The sequence below is a fragment of the Podarcis vaucheri genome, assembly GCF_965113315.1.
Source record: "Podarcis vaucheri genome assembly, chromosome: 6".
In the NCBI taxonomy this organism is placed as follows: domain Eukaryota; kingdom Metazoa; phylum Chordata; class Lepidosauria; order Squamata; family Lacertidae; genus Podarcis; species Podarcis vaucheri.
Genome location: NC_138764.1, coordinates 99452184 through 99473351, shown reverse-complemented (window position 1 = coordinate 99473351; position 21168 = coordinate 99452184). Strand labels below are relative to the sequence as shown.

The 21168-nt window shown below is 45.7% G+C and overlaps 1 protein-coding gene across 2 annotated transcripts in view; it reads left to right on the top strand.

The window, feature by feature from the left end:
* Nucleotides 1–21168, top strand: part of CHRNA4 (cholinergic receptor nicotinic alpha 4 subunit) — a 91221-nt gene that overhangs the window by 6643 nt on the left and 63410 nt on the right. For both annotated transcript variants that reach the window (XM_082226040.1, XM_082226039.1), the window contains exon 2: nt 2238–2389. In XM_082226040.1, coding sequence (XP_082082166.1) covers nt 2238–2389 — 152 coding nt within the window. The remainder of the gene's footprint in view (nt 1–2237; nt 2390–21168) is intronic.

Below are 21168 nucleotides of genomic sequence, written 5' to 3'. Positions count from 1 at the left end.
CATCCAAGCCTGAAAGACCGCACCCTGCACCCAAAGTCTTCCACCTCCCCACTCCAATGTTTTCCCAATAAGACATACCTGGTGTGGTAGGTCCATTCTACTCTCAGCCCTTCCACCATTTTCCTCTTGCCTGTCTCGTCTCCCACCCCCCGACAGACCCATATCACTCTGGGTCATGAGACCCGACCTGCAGTAACCTGGGGCTGTCATAATAATAATAATTTATTATTTGTACCCCACCCATCTGGCTGGGTTTCCCCAGCCACTCTAGGCGGCTTCCAACAAAGATTAAAAGTACATTAAAATGTCACACATTAAAAACGTCCCTAAACAGAGCTGCCTTCAGATGTCTTCTAAATGTTGGGTAGTTGTTTATTTCTTTGACATCTGGTGGGAGGGTGTTCCACAGGGCGGGTGCCCTCTGCCTGGTTCCCTGTAGCTTTGCTTCTCGCTGTGAGGGAACTGCCAGAAGGCTCTCGGCACTGGACCTCTATCTGACTCAAATGATGCCCAGATCCCCAAAATCAACCCAATTCAGGTCTTGGCATAATTTGGTGCACAGCCCTCTGGTGGCTTCCAATGAAGGGCACGTTCACACATGCAAGTCAATACCTGGTGATACAGTCAATGAGTGGTGAGAATATATGATCAAGAATTGGTTTGCCTGTGCGAATGAACTCTCCTAGAGACATCCTCAGATAAATACCTTCTGCATAGGGATGGATGGATCAGCCTTTTCCCAATCTAAATCAATTTCACACGCATTCATGTGGTGATTTTTAAAAAGAAACACACACAAATTCATATTCATGTGGTATTTCTGATTACATTTTCCTCACAAAATATGCATTTCTGAATGTATTTGCTCTCAAACCTTGCATTTTATTATAAAACATGCATTTTAAAAAGCATTTTGCAGTATTCTATTGAGCTGAGAAATGCAGGGCAAAACCCAGAGATGTGAAATTCGAAGGATCCACATGTGCTGCGGATCAGATCCATTGGTATTGACATTTGTGAAGAAGGCATTCCCCAACACATCCCTAACTCTGTACCGCATCCATTCATCCCATGGCATCTGCAGCATCAAGATGTTTGAGTGAATGGAGCTGCCACAATACAGAGAGAATTCCCATGTGGTGCTTTTTCAGTGGAGCCCGTTCACACATTCAGCTACACCCATGAGCAAGCCAAGAGCTCATTGCAGAGTTGAGTTTCACAGCCCTGCATAAAAGACCAGCAGGCAGTAGCAGACAAAAAGGTTGGGCAGCTGCCATTCTCACCTTGCCCCTCCCAGGGTTGTTGTCAGCCTAATAAGGTCTGTATATCGCACTGAGCTCCAGCGCAGAAGAGCATGCACAAAGTAGTTTAGAGAAACCTATGCTTTCCCTTATTCATTTTATAACTTTAGGTACACATGTTTTAGTTTAGTTTAGTTTTGTTTTGTGTGCCCCCCCCCCCGCGTTTTAAATACTTTATTGGAATTCATAGGTAACATACACAATATACCAAGATGAAAACAATTGTGTACATAAAGGTAAAGGGACCCCTGACCGTGAGGTCCAGTCACGGACGACTCTGGGGTTGCGGTGCTCATCTTGCTTTACAGGCTGAGGGAACCGGTGTACAACTTCTGGATCATGTGGCCAAGCATGACTAAGCCGCTTCTGGCGAACCAGAGCAGTGAATGGAAATGCCACTTACCTTCCCGCCAGAGCGGTACCTATTTATCTACTTGCACTTTGACGTGCTTTCGAACGGCTAGGCTGTCAGGTGCAGGGGCCGAGCAATGGGAGCTCACCCCGTCGCGGGCATTCAAACTGCTGACCTTCTGATCAGCAAGCCCTAGGCTCTGTGGTTTAACCCACAGCGCCACCCGCGTCCCTATAATCTTACATATGTTTACATAAATTAAATTTAAATTAAGTTTATGCAATCTCTTTTTTCCTATCTTTTTCCTAACATAGAATAGACTTCCTATCCTTTCCCGTTGCATAGAACCTTTCTGGTGATGAATGTACTTATCATTATTACCTTTCTGTATTTTCTAATACTTTCTTACAACAATTCGTACCTTTTTGCTTGTTTCTTAACAGTTCATTTAGACATGGGTCCTTCAGATGCTGCTGTAGATATTGTACTGCTGTTATTATTCTGTAAATATCTCTTATACTTATCCTGTTTTTGAATAAATGATTTAGTTACACGTGCACACATATCTTTTGCTCTCTCCGCAGCATTCAGCCACATTGAAACTCGAGCCCACGCAGAGGAGCGCCTCCTGAAGAAACTCTTCTCTGGGTACAACAAGTGGTCCCGGCCGGTGGCCAATATTTCGGATGTGGTCATTGTGCGCTTTGGACTGTCCATTGCACAGCTTATAGATGTCGTAAGTACAACCGGGAAGTGGCTGTGTGTGCATGCACAATCTGGAAGCTGCTTCGGCAGTTAAGCGAGGTATTAATTAACTAATGGATTAATAATGTGCGGGTGGAGGGGGACGTGGAAGAAACGATCGCTTGGGGTCTCCCAGATGTGAATTTGCATTTGGACATTTATGCTCTGCCCTTCCAAATTTCCATGCGGCCAGTGGCATAGCGTGGGGTGACTGGGGGGTCATGGCCCTGGGTACAAAGTTCTGAGGGGGTGCAATCAGGTGCCCCCCAGCGCCAGCTTTCACAGGGATCCGTGTCCCACCCTGGCAAAGGTGGCAGAGCAGCCTGGGCGTGCATGGAGGAATGTGGGCAAGGGGGGACCCCAGCACCGCCCAGGCTGGCACTCCTCTACCTGGGTGCTGGAGGGATTCACCTGCCAAGGGCCACATTGGCTGGCTGGGTTACCCCCTGTGTGGGCAGGCAGGTGGTTCACAGGGCCCTGCTTGGTTCAGGTTGCTCCTGTGGCAACTTGCTAGCCCCGGGCATCAGCAACCCACGCTATGCCACTGCTATCGGCCCCCTGCAAATCCAGAGCATTCAAACGCAGAGTGTTAAAAAGTGAATCAGTGTGGTACAGTGGTTTGATTCGGGAGACTCTGATGCAAATCCTCCCTCATCCATGAAACTCTCTGAGTAAGTGGCTGATGATTGATGCGAGGAGAAAATTGAGTAGGTGCGGGGACATGTTGAGGACCTTGTTATCCGTAACAAATGGACAGGACATACTTTGTCCTTTTTAAAGTACTGAGAAAACCTCCAGCCCTAACAGCTGCAACGCAGCAGTTTCCCACAAATTCCCTTCCTATTGTAGTAGCCTGGAGAATATGTAACTAGGCACAGCTGGTCTTCTTTTAACACAGGCTATTATCTCCTCTGCTAGTCCTTAACACGTTTTCTATGTAAGGAATTAGTTTTGATTTATTATTGAGACCTAAAATGACAGAGTCTGTGTCTGAATCCAACGTGGACAACAGTTGTCGGAGTCTGAATCCCACCCCCAGTCATGGCCTTATTGGGTGCCAATCAACCAATCTCACTATGCAACTGGGACAGTAGCTCAGTAGCAGAACATCTATTTATCCATAATATTTCTTACCCACTTTTCGCCACAAGGTTCTGGGGGTTGGGGTTACAACATTATAATCAAATAGTTCTAAAAGCAAGTTTAAAAGTTGTGATTATGGGGGCAGGGGGAAGCCTAGTAAAACCATTGCAACCAAAACAGAACAGCATGAATTCGACCAATCTGATTTGCACGCAGAAGATTCTGGGTTCTTTCTGTGTCATCTCCAATTAGCAAGTGATCTCATGAGCCCCATGGAGATGTCATAGGCGGGTATGGGATTTATGTTGGAGGGGGGCAGGACTGAGCTACCTAAAATGCGATTGGTCAGTTTGTGGAAGCTATGCCTATTGCTCAGCCGGATTGCCAGAATGCGACACATCATCCAAGTGACCTCAGTGAGCATTTCGATTTCATATATTCTGATTATTTCGACTTTTAGTTGAGTAATTTGTTTATTTACTTGATTCAGGCAGAGCAGTTGCCCCCTGCCCCTCTAACTTCGCCCAGTCAGATCCCGAGGAGCAGTAGGAGGAGATCAGGGAGAAGGTCCTAGCAGGATGATAGAGGTGAAATCAGGAAATGTGTGAGCTGGAGGAGGGGGCCAGTGTTTCAGGGAGTCAGGAGGTGGATCCCAGGGAGGGTCCAAGTAGGTTGACAGAGGACAGGGGTTGCCTCTGTGTTATTGGACATCTCCTAAATTGGAGCCACCAATGTTTCCTCCTGCCAGGAAGGTGCCTCCTGTTGGGAAACTGCCAGGGAGATATTGTCCATCATGGCCCCAGCCGGAGTTCTGGACGTCCATCGATCTCCCGTAGACAGGCAGATCCAGCAGTTAGCGGCACGAAGCCTTTGGAAATTCCTAGCCACATTCCAGGCTTGTGCACAATGTTTATCAGCAGAAACACAGCCGAAAGCTTGCACCGCAGAAGAGCATAATTTACAGACTTTATTTAGCGTAGAACAGAACAAAAGAAAACATGACCGTTCTGTGTCAGCATCTCTGACCAACTGAGAAAACGAAAGGAATATCAGAACATAAACATCCTGTGAATAGGACATGCGCAGACTCTGTGACTCCCAAAGCCTGCTCCCTTTTAAGGTGGAACGGAAATATCCTAACACCTCCTCCTTCCTTGGAGGTGCTGATAGTAAGCCAGATTCTGAACCAGCGCTGACTCCACCTCCACCTCCACCTCCACCTCCATCTCCATCTCCATCTCCATCTCCATCTCCATCTCCATCTCCATCATCTCCAAAAACATGGAGACAGCAGAATGGAGGCGAACAAGGCCCAACAAACTTGCAGGAGTTCTAGCTTGCTTTCCCAGTCCTTTGATGCTTGTCATTGGCTGTGCTTTGTCTTATTCCCGCCTTGCTCTTCAGAAGGAAGTAATAGGGTGTGTGTCACTCGTCAGAGCAAGATCTCAGCTCAGGCTTAGCCCCATAATTCACCTGCAGTGCCTTCAGCCCTTGCCTTGCCCAGGCGCTGCTCTGATGGATGCATCAAAGACTCTGGCAAAAACTGAAACTCGAACTCGAGTTCTTCATCTGACAACAGGGGACAGGACAGGGAATGGGAATGACTTTTCCCTGCCTGGGATCCCAAAGAGCTGTTGGTAGTCAGAGTAGAAAAATTATGGGATGGAAGGCAGTGGTGGCAGCTCTGGCTTCGTCTACCATTGGGCTCCCTGCTTTCTGCCCCAGCAGTCTCAATAGGCACCACCACCATGGGCTAGAACATGGGTAGGCAAACTAAGGCCCGGGGGGGGGGCGGATCCGGCCCAATTGCCTTCTAAATCCAGCCCATGGATGGTCTGGGAATCAGCATGTTTTTACATGAGTAGAATGTGTGCTTTTATTTAAAATGCATCTCTGGGTTATTTGTGGGGCATAGGAATTTGCTCATTTCCCCTCCCAAATATAGTCCGGCCTCCCCACAAGGTCTGAGGGACAGTGGACCGGCCCCCTGCTGAAAAAGTTAGCTGACCCCTGGGTTAGAAGGACAAATAGTGTGACCCGCAATAAGGTAGCTTCCTATGAACAACGATCATAGGCTTGCTGCCAACTGGTTGCAAAGGCTACAATGGGCTCTATTCCTCCTCTCCCCCAAAAAGAGTGCAGTTGAAATTATGAATGATCCAATACATTGCTTTGAGCAAACTTAGCTTTAATAAGATTTGCATAATGGATTTAATTTGAGCTATTTACTTTTTTTAAAAAAATATTTTTATTGCTTTCCAGATACAAATATGAAGTCAGATATCAAAAAGAAAAGAAATAACAGAAAAAGAAAAAGAAATCCATTTTTCAAAAACATTTTTCCATCACCAAAAAAAATAAAAAATAATTTGAGCTATTTACTGATACACCCCGACCAAAACAGGCTTCCTCATCAGAGTTGCTGAGTACAGTGGTGCCTCGCAAGACGAAAATAATCCGTTCCGCGAGTCTCTTCGTCTAGCGGTTTTTTTGTCTTGCGAAGCAACCCTATTAGCGGATTAGCGGATTAGCGCTATTAGCGGTTTAGCGGCCATTAAAGGCTTAGCGGCTATTAAAGGCTTAGTGGATTAGCAGCTAAAAGGCTATTAGCGGCTTTAGCGGCTTAGAAAAAGGGGGGGAAGCGGGAAAAAATCGGAACACTCGCAAGACGTTTTCGTCTTGCGAAGCAAGCCCATAGGGAAATTTGTCTTGCGAAGCAGCTCAAAAACGGAAAACCCTTTCGTCTGGCGGGTTTTCCGTCTTGCGAGGCATTCATCTTGCGGGGCACCACTGTATAGGGAAGCAGGCCAAGGCGATGGCAGAGATGATTTGGTGTCGCAGGAGCTGAGCTTTATTGACATTGCCTTTCTGATGGCACACAAGGGGAGATGCCTTGAGACAATTAATGAGCTCATCGGAGAGGATTGTTCATTTGCTCTTTGCACCAAACTGCTCTGTCATATATTATGTATAGGATGTTGAGTAACTTGGGAGTTAATTGGAAATGGACTCAAAGGTGCGGTGGGTAGTGGAGGGGAAGTGACCTTGCTATTCTCTTAAAAGCCAGAGGCAACCAGTGTCTGTAAGCTATGATCATTAGCAAATGCACAGCTAAACACCCTCAAGGATGCTGCTTTAAATGGGCTTGTATGTGAGACATCCCACACTGCTTTTTAGAACTGCACAGCAAACATCACTTCTAGTTTAGTATGAGAATCGTATTTGAGATGCATAACTCGGGGCTGGAGATGGGGTGGAACATGATGTGGCTGAATGCTCTTCCGTACAAAAATACCCCAAACCCCTCTGCCTAGAAACTTGACATCTTAGGGAGAAAGTTTGGCTTAATCCATACTACTGTATGGAAAGACCTTTAATAGACAGTGGTACCTTGGTTCTCAAACACCTTGGTACTCAAACAACTTGGAACCCAAACACTGCAAACCTGGAAGTAAGTGTTCCGGTTTGCGAACTTTTTTAAGAAGCTGAATGTGCTCCATTTTGAGTGTTATGCTTCCGATCCGAGTGTTACACACTTCCATTTTGAGTGTTACGCTGAGGTCTGTCTGTTTTTGCTATTTATTTTGCATTGTTGTTGCGGCTATCTTTTTTGTGACTGTGTGGAACCCAGTTCAGTTACTGATTGATTTATTGATTGTGTGACTGCAGTACAGTGGTACCTCGGGTTAAGAACTTAATTCATTCTGGAGGTCCCTTCTTAACCCGAAACTGTTCTTAACCTGAGACACCACTTTAGCTGATGGGGCCTCCCACTACCGCCCCGCCGCTGCCGCACAATTTTTGTTCTCATCCTGAAGCAAAGTTCTTAACCCGAGGTACTATTTCTGGGTTAGCAGAGTCTGTAACCTGAAGCGTCTGTAACCCGAGGTACCACTGTACATTGTTTATTGCTTTCATTTTATGGATCAGTGGCCTCGTTAGATAGTAAAATTCATGTTAAATTGCTGTTTTAGGGGTTGTTTTTAAAAGTCTGGACCAGATTAATCCATTTTGCATTACTTTCTATGGGAAAGTGCACCTTGGTTTTGAAACGGACTTCTGGAACGGATTAAGTTTGAGAGCCAAGGTACCACTGTATAGGTGCATTCCATCACAAGAGCCTTTACTTCCAGTGTGTGGTCTAGCTTAGATCAGAGGACTAGTCTGTAGCCCACAAAGCTGGAATACTCCCCCCCTTTTAACCTCAGTGACTGATGGTTGCAGAAGGCTGGCTGGCATTTTAGGTTACGTTGCCTTACACCCAGATATTCCCAGGCAAAGGCGGGAATGATAAAGGCAAATTTATGTACCTTCGCGTCGATTTGTCCTATGATTATAATGACCTTTATATATGTGCAAGGGATGATTCATCGCTCGACGGGCAGACTTTTCAGATAATAGCTTCGGAACAACCTTTTTAAAGGAAGCTCACCGTGCCAACAGCCACGATTGCAGCCATGCAAAAGCTTTCCTTCCCCCCGCTGAAGCACGGCTGCTCTGTGGTAGCTCAACCCCACGCTGCGTAATTATAGGGTGTGTCTTCTTACATGAGCTCGTTCCTTGGGAACTATACAGGAAGGAGGAGAGATGGGCGTTTCACCTCTATGCTGAAGAGTGGATTAGATAGTCCTCCTAAATATATCCTCATCAGACTTGGGGAGCAATCCAACACATAAGACACACTAGCCCAGCATTTGTGTATGCAGTGACCGGGCCATTTTCACATTTACAGCTCTGCCACACATGCTACAAGTGTGTAGCTCAACTACTTACGTATACAAATTGTACCTTTGTTGAATGAAACATGTGAACACCATGGTGATCTGCCACAAAGCCACTTCCAACATCAGGAGGAGGTGGTGTTGCGGGCTTCACACCCCCAACACGTGTGCGGAGGCTGGCTTCCAGCCCTGCGCGATCAGGGGAATCCTTGGGCCGCGTCATCCCCTGAGCCAGCCAATCAGCTGGCTCGGGGTGTGTGGCTTGCCTCATTTAAGGCAAGCGCGGCCCTGGGGTCTCCCTCTTTTTGCCTACGCAGCTGCTGTTGTTTCCCACCCGCCCGCCCGCCCTTTAAGGTTCCCCTTCTGTCGCCATTAAGGGGCCTGGTAGGAATTTTTTCCACTTGGCAAATTGGCACTGGCCATTTGGTGTTTCGCCTACCTCGTAGCAAATCGTCACAACTCATTTGGTCTTGGCGGTTAGGCACTGGTAGGGGTATTGTTATGTAGATGCGTTGGGGGGGGGAGCGCCATCACCTCCCCCAAATATTGAAGGGTAGCCTGGTAAAGGATTCCGGGGGGCGTGGCCTCGTCCGAAGCCTATGGAGGTCAGAGCCTGAAGTGACCCCAGGGGAGTACCTAGTTGATGTGCATCAGCAGGGCTTCCCCTGCTGGTGTTAACCCTTCCCAGTCTTCATGCAAACAAGCTGAAGGCGGATAGTCAGATAGGACCAATGCCTCTTACCTGTAACCAATAAAGTTGTGGCCAATTTTAGCCAATTTCTACTGGGGGAGGCCTGAACTCGCCATGCAATGCTATCATGTTGCATATTTCCCCTGGATCCCTAGTGGTGGCAGTGATTGAGAATGGGATAAGGAAATACCTGATGCAGCGATGTCACTAGTGAGAGTGTTGGGATTTACATATTTGGCAGTTGTTTCTGCTGATGGTGAGCCTGAATGTACTGAAATGAAGTCCAAACTAAGAACCACTTCCAAAGCAAACTAACAGCAGCAGGTAACTGCAGGCTACCTGAAAACAAATTTCATATAAATCTTCTGTTTTTATTTATGTCCTGGTTCCCGCTGGTGAAAAACTCCAATTGGAAGATATTTTATGTGAAAAGCTCAACTCAGTGTGGTGCACCAGGCATTAGACATGGCTAAGCAAACAAAGAAGTTGATTCAAAATAAGCAGTTGACATGCTTACTGGTTTTATTGAGAGCCAGTGTGATATAATGGTTAGAGTACTGGAATTCTTCTTCTTCTTTCTTCTTTGGTGATCACTCATAGCCGAGTAAGATTGTCTTCCATGAGTATGGTCTTGACAGTGTGTCTGTAAATGACTGTGGAGGCCAGTTCTGGATCCACACATCCTTCCACAGTGGGGACATAGGTTTCTGTGTGGGAGTTGATCATGGTGAGAATTTGCCAAATGTGCCTTTCTCCAGTGGTTAGAGTACAGTGGTATCTTGGTTCTCAAACTTAATCCATTCCAGAACCAAAGCGTTCCAAAACCAAGGCATGCGTTCCCATAGAAAGTTATGCAAAATGGATTAATCTGTTCCAGTCTTTTAAAAACAATCCCTAAAACAGCAATTTAACATGAATTTTACTATCTAACGAGACCATTGATCCACAAAATGAAAGCAATAAACAATGTACTGCAGTCACACAATCAATCAACCGGTAGCTGAACTGGGTTCCACACAGTCACAAAAAAGAGCTGCAAAAACAAAAATGTAAAATAAATAGCAAAAACAGGCAGACCTCAGCATAACACTCAAAATGGAAGTGTGGCACTCAAATCAGAAGCATAACACTCAAAACGGAGCACGTTCAGCTTCCAAAAAAGTTCACAAAACAGAACACTTACTTCCGGGTTTGCAGTGTTTGGGTTCCAAGTTGGTTGAGTACCAAGGCATTTGAGAACCAAGGTACCACTGAATTGGAATAGGACCTGGGAGACCAGGGTTTGAAAGAATACTCGGGCATGAGGGTCAATGGGTGACCTGTGGCCAGTCATGGACTCTCAGCTTCACAGGGTTGTTGTGGGGATTAACTGAGGAAAGGGTCAACCACCTTGAGATCCTTGGAGGGGGGAAAGGTAGGACATAAATGATGCAAGCTAACAAACAAATAAAGTAGTATGACAAGTGGGTTGCATCTTTGGACTGGGTACGCCGATGGGAACTCCTTCTGCTCACACCAGGGCTGGTGTCTCGATGTCTCTACAGAGTCAGTGCTGACTTGGCTCTAGTCTTGTCACCAAGCATCTCTTCTGTATGTGGTGGCTCACCAGCAGAAGGTGGACTTTTGCCAGTAGAAGCAGGTGAACAAGGAGGGCTCAACCAAGTGGGAGCACAGCAGGGGCTTCGGATGGGGCTGTCATGGGTCAATCTTCCCAGGATCAGACTCTCCACCTGCCATGTCCTTCCCAGACAAGTCTGGTACCCCATGGGGCCCCAACGTGGTCCATCCCAGCCTGCTGGGTCCCTCCCTGGGGTCAACAGCCTCTAACTCCTTGATCTCCTCCCACCCTTCACCCTGGTCTGACCAGCCTCTACAGGACATTTCTGTCAGAACCTCTGTTCCTTGGCTGGAAAGTGGGGTATGGATTTTAGAGCTAAAACAAGACACTGTCAAGGAATTTCATTGATGCACCTCCTCTGGGTACTCATTACACAGCCTTGGAGATCTGCTCTTTCCATAGCTGTCAACTTTTCCCTGAGCTGGTCCCATGGGTTACCCAAGAGGCGAGGTCCAAGTCCGGTCCGTGGTCAAAGATGCAATGTGGAGGCAGTCCGTAGTAGCTGAAGCTGGAGAGGCTGGAGGGTTACCGGACCCAGAGGCAACCTCAGCTTCCCCTGACGGGGCTGAGAGTGGAGCACCTGCAGGCAATGGATCCTCCATCACCTCAGGAGCTAGAGCAGACTCAGCTGGTGCCTGCACCTGAGGATCCATCCCAGGTGAGGACCCTTCAGGCTCATGCCCCAGCCCCGGCTCAGCTGGTTCTGGAGGTGGGGACTACTGTGCAGGCTGGGATTCCTCAGGTTCAGCCTCTGAGTCCGAATCCCAGGCCATCACATTCCCCCTTTTTAAAGGGAAATACCCTTATTCCGAATAGGATTCCTCGCAAGAAAAGGGAAAAGTTGTCAGCTATGTCTTTCTTGCTACAAGCCGGGTGTGCCATCCTAGAGTCACCCATGTCTTCTGCTTCACAGAAAATGGTGCAATTCACAGGGGCTCTCTATTTGAAGGGAAACTTGGTCCATAAAAATAAAGACGGAGAGCAGGAGGCCCATCAACACTTAGAATCATAGAATCATAGAGTTGGAAGAGACCACAAGGGCCATCGAGTCCAACCCCCTGCCAAGCAGGAAACACCATCAGAGCACTCCTGACATATGGTTGTCAAGCCTCTGCTTAAAGACCTCCAAAGTAGGAGACTCCACCACACTCCTTGGCAGCAAATTCCACTGTCAAACAGCTCTTACTGTCAGGAAGTTCTTCCTAATGTTTAGGTGGAATCTTCTTTCTTGTAGTTTGGATCCATTGCTCCGTGTCCGCTTCTCTGGAGCAGCAGAAAACAACCTTTCTCCCTCCTCTATGTGACATCCTTTTATATATTTGAACATGGCTATCCTATCACCCCTTAACCTCCTCTTCTCCAGGCTAAACATGCCCAGCTCCCTTAGCCGTTCCTCATAAGGCATCGTTTCCAGGCCTTGGACCATTTTGGTTGCCCTCCTCTGGACACGTTCCAGTTTGTCAGTGTCCTTCTTGAACTGTGGTGCCCAGAACTGGACACAGTACTCCAGGTGAGGTCTAACCAGAGCAGAATACAGTGGCACTACACTGCAAATATATATTAGACATGCAAAGACATATATTAAAGACATATATTAAAATGCAAATATATAATAGACATGCAAAGTGCATACTTATCACCTGGAAAGTAGACTGAGCAGCAACCTTAGTCACCTGCTCACAGTCTTCCCTACTATGGTGAGATGTGCTGTCTTTTGATGCAAATTGTACCAACCATTTCAAAATATTCTTTTAAACACGCTTTTGTTTTATTTTTTATTTGCATCCCTTTGCTGTTTTTCAGCCTGGGCTCCTTTGTGAGAAAGGGCAGGAAAGACATTTAATAAACTGTCATCATCTTACAGCCGAGTCTGAATTTTGAGGGAAATGCCCATCTCCCATTTCCTCATGTCTGGGAAATCACAGTGGAAAGTCCAGAGCCATCTGCGGTTTCCAGAGTTTAAGCTGCTGCTGAATAATTCAGCGGGTTGCATTGTGGTGGTACATTAACCAAGATAGTCTTTCCTAAATTATGGAGAAGGGCCTCGATCGATACATATGCTTTGAAGTGCTGTCCCAGCTTAACCTCCCAAGAAGGGGGGGGGGAAATGCAAATATATATTAGACATGCAAAGTGCATACGTTGGAGGGTTCTGCAAACAGGCTGAACCAAAGAATGATCTTGGGTGGAGATTGTGGAGGGCAGTGATCACACCTCCTTCTCCTCTCCCTGGAGATGGGGCAGAAATTCAGTTCAATTCTGCAAGTTGTTAAGAGACCCCTATTCGCCTCACAGAGCTAATTCCCAGAGTTTCCTAGGAAGCTGATTTAACTGTTAAACCACTCTGGAAATTGTAGCTCTGTGGGTGGAACAGGGGTCTCCTAACAACTCTCAACCGCCTTAACAAACTACACTTGTCAAAACTCATTGGAGGAAGCCATGACTGTTTAAATATTATAGTGGAACGTGGCCTTAATTTTTGGGTTTTTTTGCATAATCCTCATTGCAGCTGGGTTGGGGGACTGAGGCTGACAGACAAGAATCCTGTGCAGATGGTCGATCAAATTTCAATGCTTGGCAGATCAGAATCCTCCAAGCTTCCTGCTTGGCAGGGGGTTGGACTTGATGGCCCTTGTGGTCTCTTCCAACTCTATGATTCTATGATTCTAAGCTAAGCCCACTTAGAAGCCCCGTTCACAAGGTTCAGCCTACGTAAGTTCAGACCCCTACACAAAGACCCCTACATGACAGAACCTGCAGGAGGGGAATGGGGTAAACAAGCAAGATCGAGATTTCTCCACTATGGGTTCCAATCAGCTGCCTGCAGAGGGCTGGTAACTTGCATAAGGCAGAGGCAGGATTTGAACCAGGGTCTTCCAGCAGTCTCTAAGGCTCCTATTGTTCTCCTGAGATATCTTAGTTGGTAGAGCAGGAGACTCTTAATCTCAGGGTCGTGGGCTTCAGCCCCACATCAGGTGAAAGATTCCTGGTCTGCAGAAGGTTGGGCTAGATGAGACTTGTGGTCCCTTCCAAGTCTACAATTCTATGATTCTATATACAATAATAATAATAAATTATTTATACCCCGCCCATCTGACTGGGTTTCCCCGGCCACTCTGGGCGGCTTCCAACTGAATATTAAAAACAATACAGTGTCAGACATTAAAAACTTCCCTAAACAGGGCCGCCTTCAGTTGTCTTTGAAAAGTAAAATAGTTTGTTTATTGCCTTGACATCTGCTGGGATGACGTTCCACAGGGCAGGTGCCACTACCAAGAAGGCCCTCTGCCTGGTTCCCTGTAACCTCACTTCTTGCAGTGAGGGAACCGCCAGAAGGCCCTCGGCGCTGGACCTCAGTGTCCGGGCTGGATGACAGGGGTGGAGACGCTCCTTCAGGTATACAGGACCGAGGCCATTTAGGGCTTTAAAGGTCAGTACCAACACTTTGAATTGTGCTCGGAAACGTACTGGGAGCCATTGATTCACCACACAGATCTACACACCTACTTGGCTGTAGGTCTCATTGACCTGAGTGGGTGGAAACATGGAGGGTTATATTGCAAGCCACTGTTCTACAGCAGCTCTTAACACTGTGCTGAATTTCACAGGAAATTGAATGCACCGTGTTTCAGTCCTCCAGTACCAGCAAGTTCTAGCTAGAAAGGTTGTTCTTTTCTCTCATCTCTCCCCCCACCCCCGTCTTGCCGTGTGTTTCACATGCTAACCATGTAGAAATGTAATTTGTGAGCCATTGACATTCCAAAGAGCTCTCCGGCTCACAACAAGAAATCACTCTGGATGAACTAATTTAATTGTTTTAGTAAATTGCCTTGGACATACAGCAAATGCTGGGCTTGAAAAAAATAATAATGAATCAATAAACTGCAGAAGTGGCAATGTCTGTGATCAGAGGTAATGGCCCTGATTCAGCTAAAGTTCAACGCGACTACACCCCTTAGAAAGCAAGTTAGGCCTTATCTGCACTGCCAATTTTGAAGCAGTGTCATAACCCTTGAAATAGCCATGGCTTCCCACAAAGTATCCTGGGAAGTGTCATTTGTTAAGGGGTAACCTCTATTCTGCCCACAGAGCTACAATTTTCAGAATGGTTTAATAGTCAACACTGCTTTCCAGGGACACTGGAAACCATAGCTCTGTGAGAAGAATAGGTTTCCTACAAACCAAGGAAACAGGCAACCCCTTGAAATGTAGGTGGGTTCCCATGAGGAAGTGTGAGAACAGTAAGAACCTTTACATAACCGGATAACAGGGGCAATGTTGTTGTTGTTTAATCGTTTAGTTATGTCCGACTCTTCGTGACCCCATGGACGAGAGCATACCAGGCACTCCTGTCTTCCACTGCCTCCCGCAGTTTGGTCAAACTCATGCTGGTAGCTTCAAGAACACTGTCCAACCATCTCGTCCTCTGTCGTCCCCTTCTCCTTGTGCCCTCAATCTTTCCCAACATCAGGGTCTTTTCCAGGGAGTTTTCTCTTCTCATGAGGTGGCCAAAGTATTGGAGCCTCAGCTTCACGATCTGAACAGGGGCAAAGCAACTGCTGTTTATATACATTTCTGAAGGCCTGGGCCATTCCCACTCCCAACGTGATTGGCTGTCTAAACTTCCAAGCTGTGAATCATGACTTAGAGTTCAAGGGCCAATGGCAAAGGCCCAAATGTTCTGTGATTGGATATCATGTATCAAATCAGAACACAGAAGCTCAGAATCCTTAGTTCAGACTCAAGCTCAGGCAAACACAGACCACTTGAATACATAACGCCCCTCACACCAAAAGCAACAGTCCCTTAAGCAACAGAAAAGCCAAAAGAAACACCTTCATTTTTTAAAAAAAGAGGGAGAAAGGGATCTTAATGGACACCATGGGGGGTGTCTCATAGCATCCTGTTGCCCACGACACTACACTAGGGACCCCAGATGGAGAGTCATTCCAGGGAATTCTGAGGAAGACAAAATCTTGGCCACTAGCCCACAGAAAGTACCGATAGATTTTTGCCCCTGCCTTCAAAATTCTTTATTTTATTTATTTTTTATTCAAAATTAAAACAAAACATATTTTCCAGAAACACCCTTATTTCCCCTCCATTTTTCCTCCCTCCCCTCCCTCCCCCCACAGAACCCACCCACCCACACCCCACAACTTCCCTCAGTTCCAGTCTTTGATTTCTCTAAAAATGCTGTTTTGTGCATGTTACACAGTTGTATAGTTCCTCAAACTATTTAGCTGATTATTATCAATAAAAAGTTTGTGAATGTTTATTCAAAACCAGCCAAGGAGTCCAGTTCGCTTTGTTGCGTCTTCAAATACTTTGTAAAGGGTTCCCATTCATCTTTAAAGTCACAGTTATCCTTTTCCCGTAGCTTATATGTCAGTTTTCCCAGTTCTGCATAGTCCACCAATTTTTCTTGCCATGATTCTTTAGTTGGGGTTTCTTCAGTCTTCCATCCTTGTGCTATTAAAACTCTCGCAGCCGTTGTCGCATACATGAAGATGTTTTTCAGCTTTTTTGGCAAATCTTTCCCTACAATCCCTAATAAAAATGCTTCAGGTTTTTAAACAAATGTTAAATGGAACATTTTCTTCAATTTGTTGTATATCATTTGCCCCTGCCCTCAAAATTCACCACACTTCAAAGTTGCAGAAGAGTAGAGCAAGTTTCACGTTCCTCTTTTGCTTTGAACTCATCCAAAATTAGTCTAAAAGTTCTTCACCGATTGCTATAAACTTGCCAGATGGTGCCTTTTGCAGCAGGGTTAACAATCCCCATTTTCAGCGCCCCAGGTACACCAGGTAGTGTGGTTGCTGACTTTGAGCCAGACATCCTGGAGAGTGAAGTCAAATGGGCCTTAGAAAGCACTGCTAATAACAAGGCCAGTGGAAGTGATGGTACTCCAGCTGAACTATTTAAAATTTTAAAAGATGGTGCTACACTCAATATGCCAGCAAGTTTGGAAAACTCAGCAGTGGCCAGAGGATTGGAGAAGATCAGTCTACATCCCAATCCCAAAGAAGGGCAGTGCCAAAGAATGTTCCAACTATCGCACAATTGCACTCATTTCACACACTAGCAAGGTTATGCTCAAAATTCTACAAGGCAGGCTTAAGCAGTATGTGGACCGAGAACTCCCAGAAGTGCAAGCTGGATTTTGAAGAGGCAGAGGAACCAGAGACCAAATTGCAAACATGCGCTGGATTATGGAGAAAGCTGGAGAGTTCCAGAAAGACATCTACTTCTGCTTCATTGACTATGCAAAAGCCTTTGACTGCGTCGACCACAGCAAACTATGGCAAGTTCTTAAAGAAATGGGAGTGCCTGATCACCTCATCTGTCTCCTGAGAAATCTCTACGTGGGACAAGAAGCTACAGTTATGGAAAAACTGATTGGTTCAAAATTGGGAAAGGAATACGACAAGGCTGTATATTGTCTCCCTGTTTATTTAACTTATATGCAGAATTCATCATGCAAAAGGCTGGACTGGATGAATTCCAAAATGGAATTAAGATTGCCGGAAGAAACATCAACAATCTCAGATATGCAGATGACACAACCTTGATGGCAGAAAGTGAGGAGGAATTAAAGAACCTTTTAATGAGGCTGAAAGAGGAGAGTGCAAAATATGGTCTGAAGGTCAACATCAAAAAAATTAAGATCATGGCCACTGGTCCCATCACCTCCTGGCAAATAGAAGGGGAAGAAATGGAGGCAGTGAGAGATTTTACTTTCTTGGTCTCCGTGATCACTGCAGATGGTGACAGCAGTCACGAAATTAAAAGACGCCTACTTCTTGGGAGAAAAGCAATGACAAACCTAGACAGCATCTTTAAAAGCAGAGATATCACCTTACTGACAAAGTAAGTTAAAGTTAAAGCTATGGTTTTCCCAGTAGTGATGTATGGAAGTGAGAGCTGGACCATAAAGAAGGCTGATTGCCGAAGAATTGATGCTTTTGAATTATGGTGCTGGAGGAGACTCTTGAGAGTCCCATGGACTGCAAGAAGATCAAACCTCTCCATTCTGAACGAAATCAGCCCTGAGTGCTCACTGGAAGGACAGATCCTGAAGCTGAGGCTCCTATATTTTGGCCTCCTCATGAGAAGAGTCGAGTCCCTGCAAAAGACCCTGGTGTTGGGAAATATGGAGGGCACAAGGAGAAGGAGAAGACAGAGGATGAGATGGTTGGACAGTGTTCTCGAAGCTACCACCATGAGTTTGACCAAACTGCGGGAGGCAGTGGAAGACAGGAGTGCCTGGCGTGCTCTGGTCCATGGGTCACAAAGAGTTGGACACGTCTAAACGACTAAACAACAACAACATGGAGCCGTACTAGTCAAAGACCTCCGTTGCTCTGTTCACAGATCTCTTTTGCAACCCATCATTCGGCTCTGGCTTAGAGGCATTTTGGGCTGTTTGAAATAGTGCTGGGATTAGCCCTCATTCTAAATCCACCTCTGGCTGTGTTTGGATGTTAGGGATCACAGCAGTGGTTGTTTGACACAGCGGTAGCCAGCAAAGGACAGAGGGGTGCCCTTAGTTGAGAAAGTGCCAGCCTTTAGCAGTCTGAATTAATTTGGTGCTCAAGTTAATGGGGGTGCAGCCTAGTTTTCACGAGTTGTTTGTACATGACCTCCTTTGCAGGTTGGCTGGAAAAAGAGGAGAGAAAATATAAAACCTTTGTTACTCATGCAGGCCTTTAAATGAGATTACCCCAAGGTAGATTTGTTGTGCAGCTCTTTCTGCCGGGATCAGAAGGGCACTGGGGGCTCACACTCCCTACATCAACACTGGGAGAGGGGAATAAATTAAGTCCACTCTCAGTTAAAGGCATACCTGCATAATTTGCACTTTCTGGTTTGTTTTTTATTAAATATTTATTAAGAATTTTCCATTTTAAAAAGCCAAAAAGAAAAAAAGAAAAAGAAAAAATTAAAAACATGTACAGTTTGCAATCCTTATTTTCTATAACATATTTCCCTGACTTCCCCACACCTCCCCTTCTTATATTCCAATTCAAATTATAAATTCAACAAGTTCTTATCCCCAGTTTTTAACCTTTTTATACTTAAGTCATTTTAAGAAACCAATTTTACCTTATAAACCTCAAAATTTATACCTCAATACTCATTCTTAAATCCTTATTTCTAAAGTCGACCCCGATTCCCTTCCATGAATTCCCCACTTTTCATACTGATAACAAAACAGAATAAAAGAAAAAGACAAATTATACTTATACACCCTTTGGTTCCCCAAACCCCACCCCATCCTCTTTCCTGATTTCAATCCCCAACAAATGTCCATCAGTCTTAATCTGTTGTCAGCCTGGAGATCATAATTTGCACTTTCTGAAACAGTGTTCAAACTGAAACATTGCAAAGTTTCAAAATTCGCATTTCTCAGAATTCTCAAGACAAGCAATTTTGTGTAAGAATGCTTATGCCAATGAAAATAATATACAAAAATACATTACGATAAGCAAAACTGCATACAAGAATGTGTCTGTTAGGAAAAATTTGCACTAAAAAGGATGCTAAATTCTCATGGAGACTTGTTTGGTTTTGAACAACTTGGAAGCTGATGTGGAAATATGGAGAAGTGAATTCAAGAGTGGGAGAATGAGGAGACTTCCGGTTTGGCTCGCAAGCAGTGCGGGAGCGCGGAGAAGTTGCTGCACGACTTCTCCGAACTGCACGGGGATTTTGAGGGGCAATGCAAAGGCACTGTGACCCCAAAACCTCCAGGGGGGCCCCCTGGAGGGAAACGCTTCCAGCAGCGTCGGAAAGGTTCGAAGCTTTTTGGAGTTTTCCCCTCCTTTGGGAGGACTCCGGAGCAACGGGACCGAAAGACGCAATTTGGTAAGCTCTGCGACCCCGCGCAGCTATGTCTCAAGCTCCCACTGGAAAGAGGCGACAAATTTCCGAAACCTTTTAAAACTGTCGCTTCTGGAGTTGCCAAATAAATGTTGGAGTATAAGATTAGAAGAAAGGACTCCAAGACGCGACAGAACTTAACGGACTAATTTTAAGGAGCCCGACTGTATCTCGGAGTTAAGATGGCGCTGGGAGTTAATTGGAAGAGTGAGACAAAGTAACTAAAACTCACCAGCTGTAGAACTAAGAGAGGGAAGCCCCCGTTGGAGACTCCGCGGGGCAAAGTAACTAGAAAAAAAAGATATACAATGAAATGAAACTTTAAAAACTTTGTATCTGTGACTTTGTATCGAGAAGCGGACTGTCGGAGAGCTTGAATAGAAAGTTAAAGGCTGAAGAGAGAATCGGGAGGAACGAGCGGAAGTGGAGAAGACGAACGAAGGGGGAAGGGAGAGTAAATCGGCTCAGGGAGACGGCGAGGCAAAGTCCCCCCCCCAGCCCCTGCGACGGGGGGATAAGAGCGACCCAGATTCTCCGTACTTACCTTCCCAGGTCTTTTTTTTTTCTTCCATTTTCCTTTTTAGCTCTCCAGTCTTTTTTTTTTCAGCCTATTGCCATTTTACCTCAACAATAAAAGGGACATAGCGCACAAGCTCGGACGTGTGAGACGAGACAGTTTGCCTTTGAGGGCAGAGGTCCGGTTAGCAGTTGCGTGATTGCACGCGCCCGAAGCTGGTTTTTCCTGAAGGATTCAGAGACTTTGAAAGACTTTGAAAGACTTTTCCATCTCATTCTGGTCTCCTTTCTCCTTTCTTCTCTTGGACTGACCTTGCATCGTGGGGCCAGCCCCCCTTTTTTTTGGCGCTTGCAACCTCTTTTCTTTTTGGAACGGGATTTGGACCCTTATTTTTTTTTTTCTTCCTGGAACTGGAATTTAGACCCTTACTCTCCGAATCTGAACCTGAGACTTTTACTCCTCAAATTTGATTTCCCTACTTCCTCGTGAGAAATTCACCCAGACTTTGTTGAGCAGTTTTAAAGCCGTTTGGACCTCCGCCCGCATACTTACCTGGTTGCCCTCCCTGTCTGCTCTCCCCCCCTTCTCTTACCCCACCCTATCTCCCCAGCATCATCGGTGTTCTTGACCTTCCCTGATCTCGGACTTAAGGTAACTTTGGTAGGACAGGAGCCTGCAATACAAGGGAACGGACTAAGTTAAACAAGTAGCGGAGATTTAAAGAGAAGTCCCCGTGTTATTTGTGTTATTTGGACTGCACTATTCTTTTATTGCTCCCCTTTGTGTTTTTCTCCCTCTATTTTACTCTTTCAGTACCTCCTAACCCTTCCCCCCTTTTTATTTTTGGTATCTTGCATATTATCCTCCTAACTGAAATTTATCTTGGTTATTAGGTAACCGTAAAGATCCCCAAATTAGAGGGGAAGGCTTCTAATACGGCGCAAGGGAACAAATTGTGTACGGTTTGTGGAAATAGACGGGGCAACTGTACGTTGACTCAAAGGATAACACAAATACTATTTAAACAGGGAAGAGAAATAAGTTAGAGAATATAGAAAGAGTGTGTTAATTGAATTAAGGGGTAGGTTATAACCCACCCTGTGACAGTTATAAGATTCAAGATTGTATGTCTCGCTTCGGGAAAGCTACAAACCTCTAGATTAATTGATTGTGGAAGGGAGGGGGTGAGGAGAGGAGGAGGGTGAACAGATGTCGGGGAAAGACGGGAAGAAATCTGTGGGGACCCCAATGGACA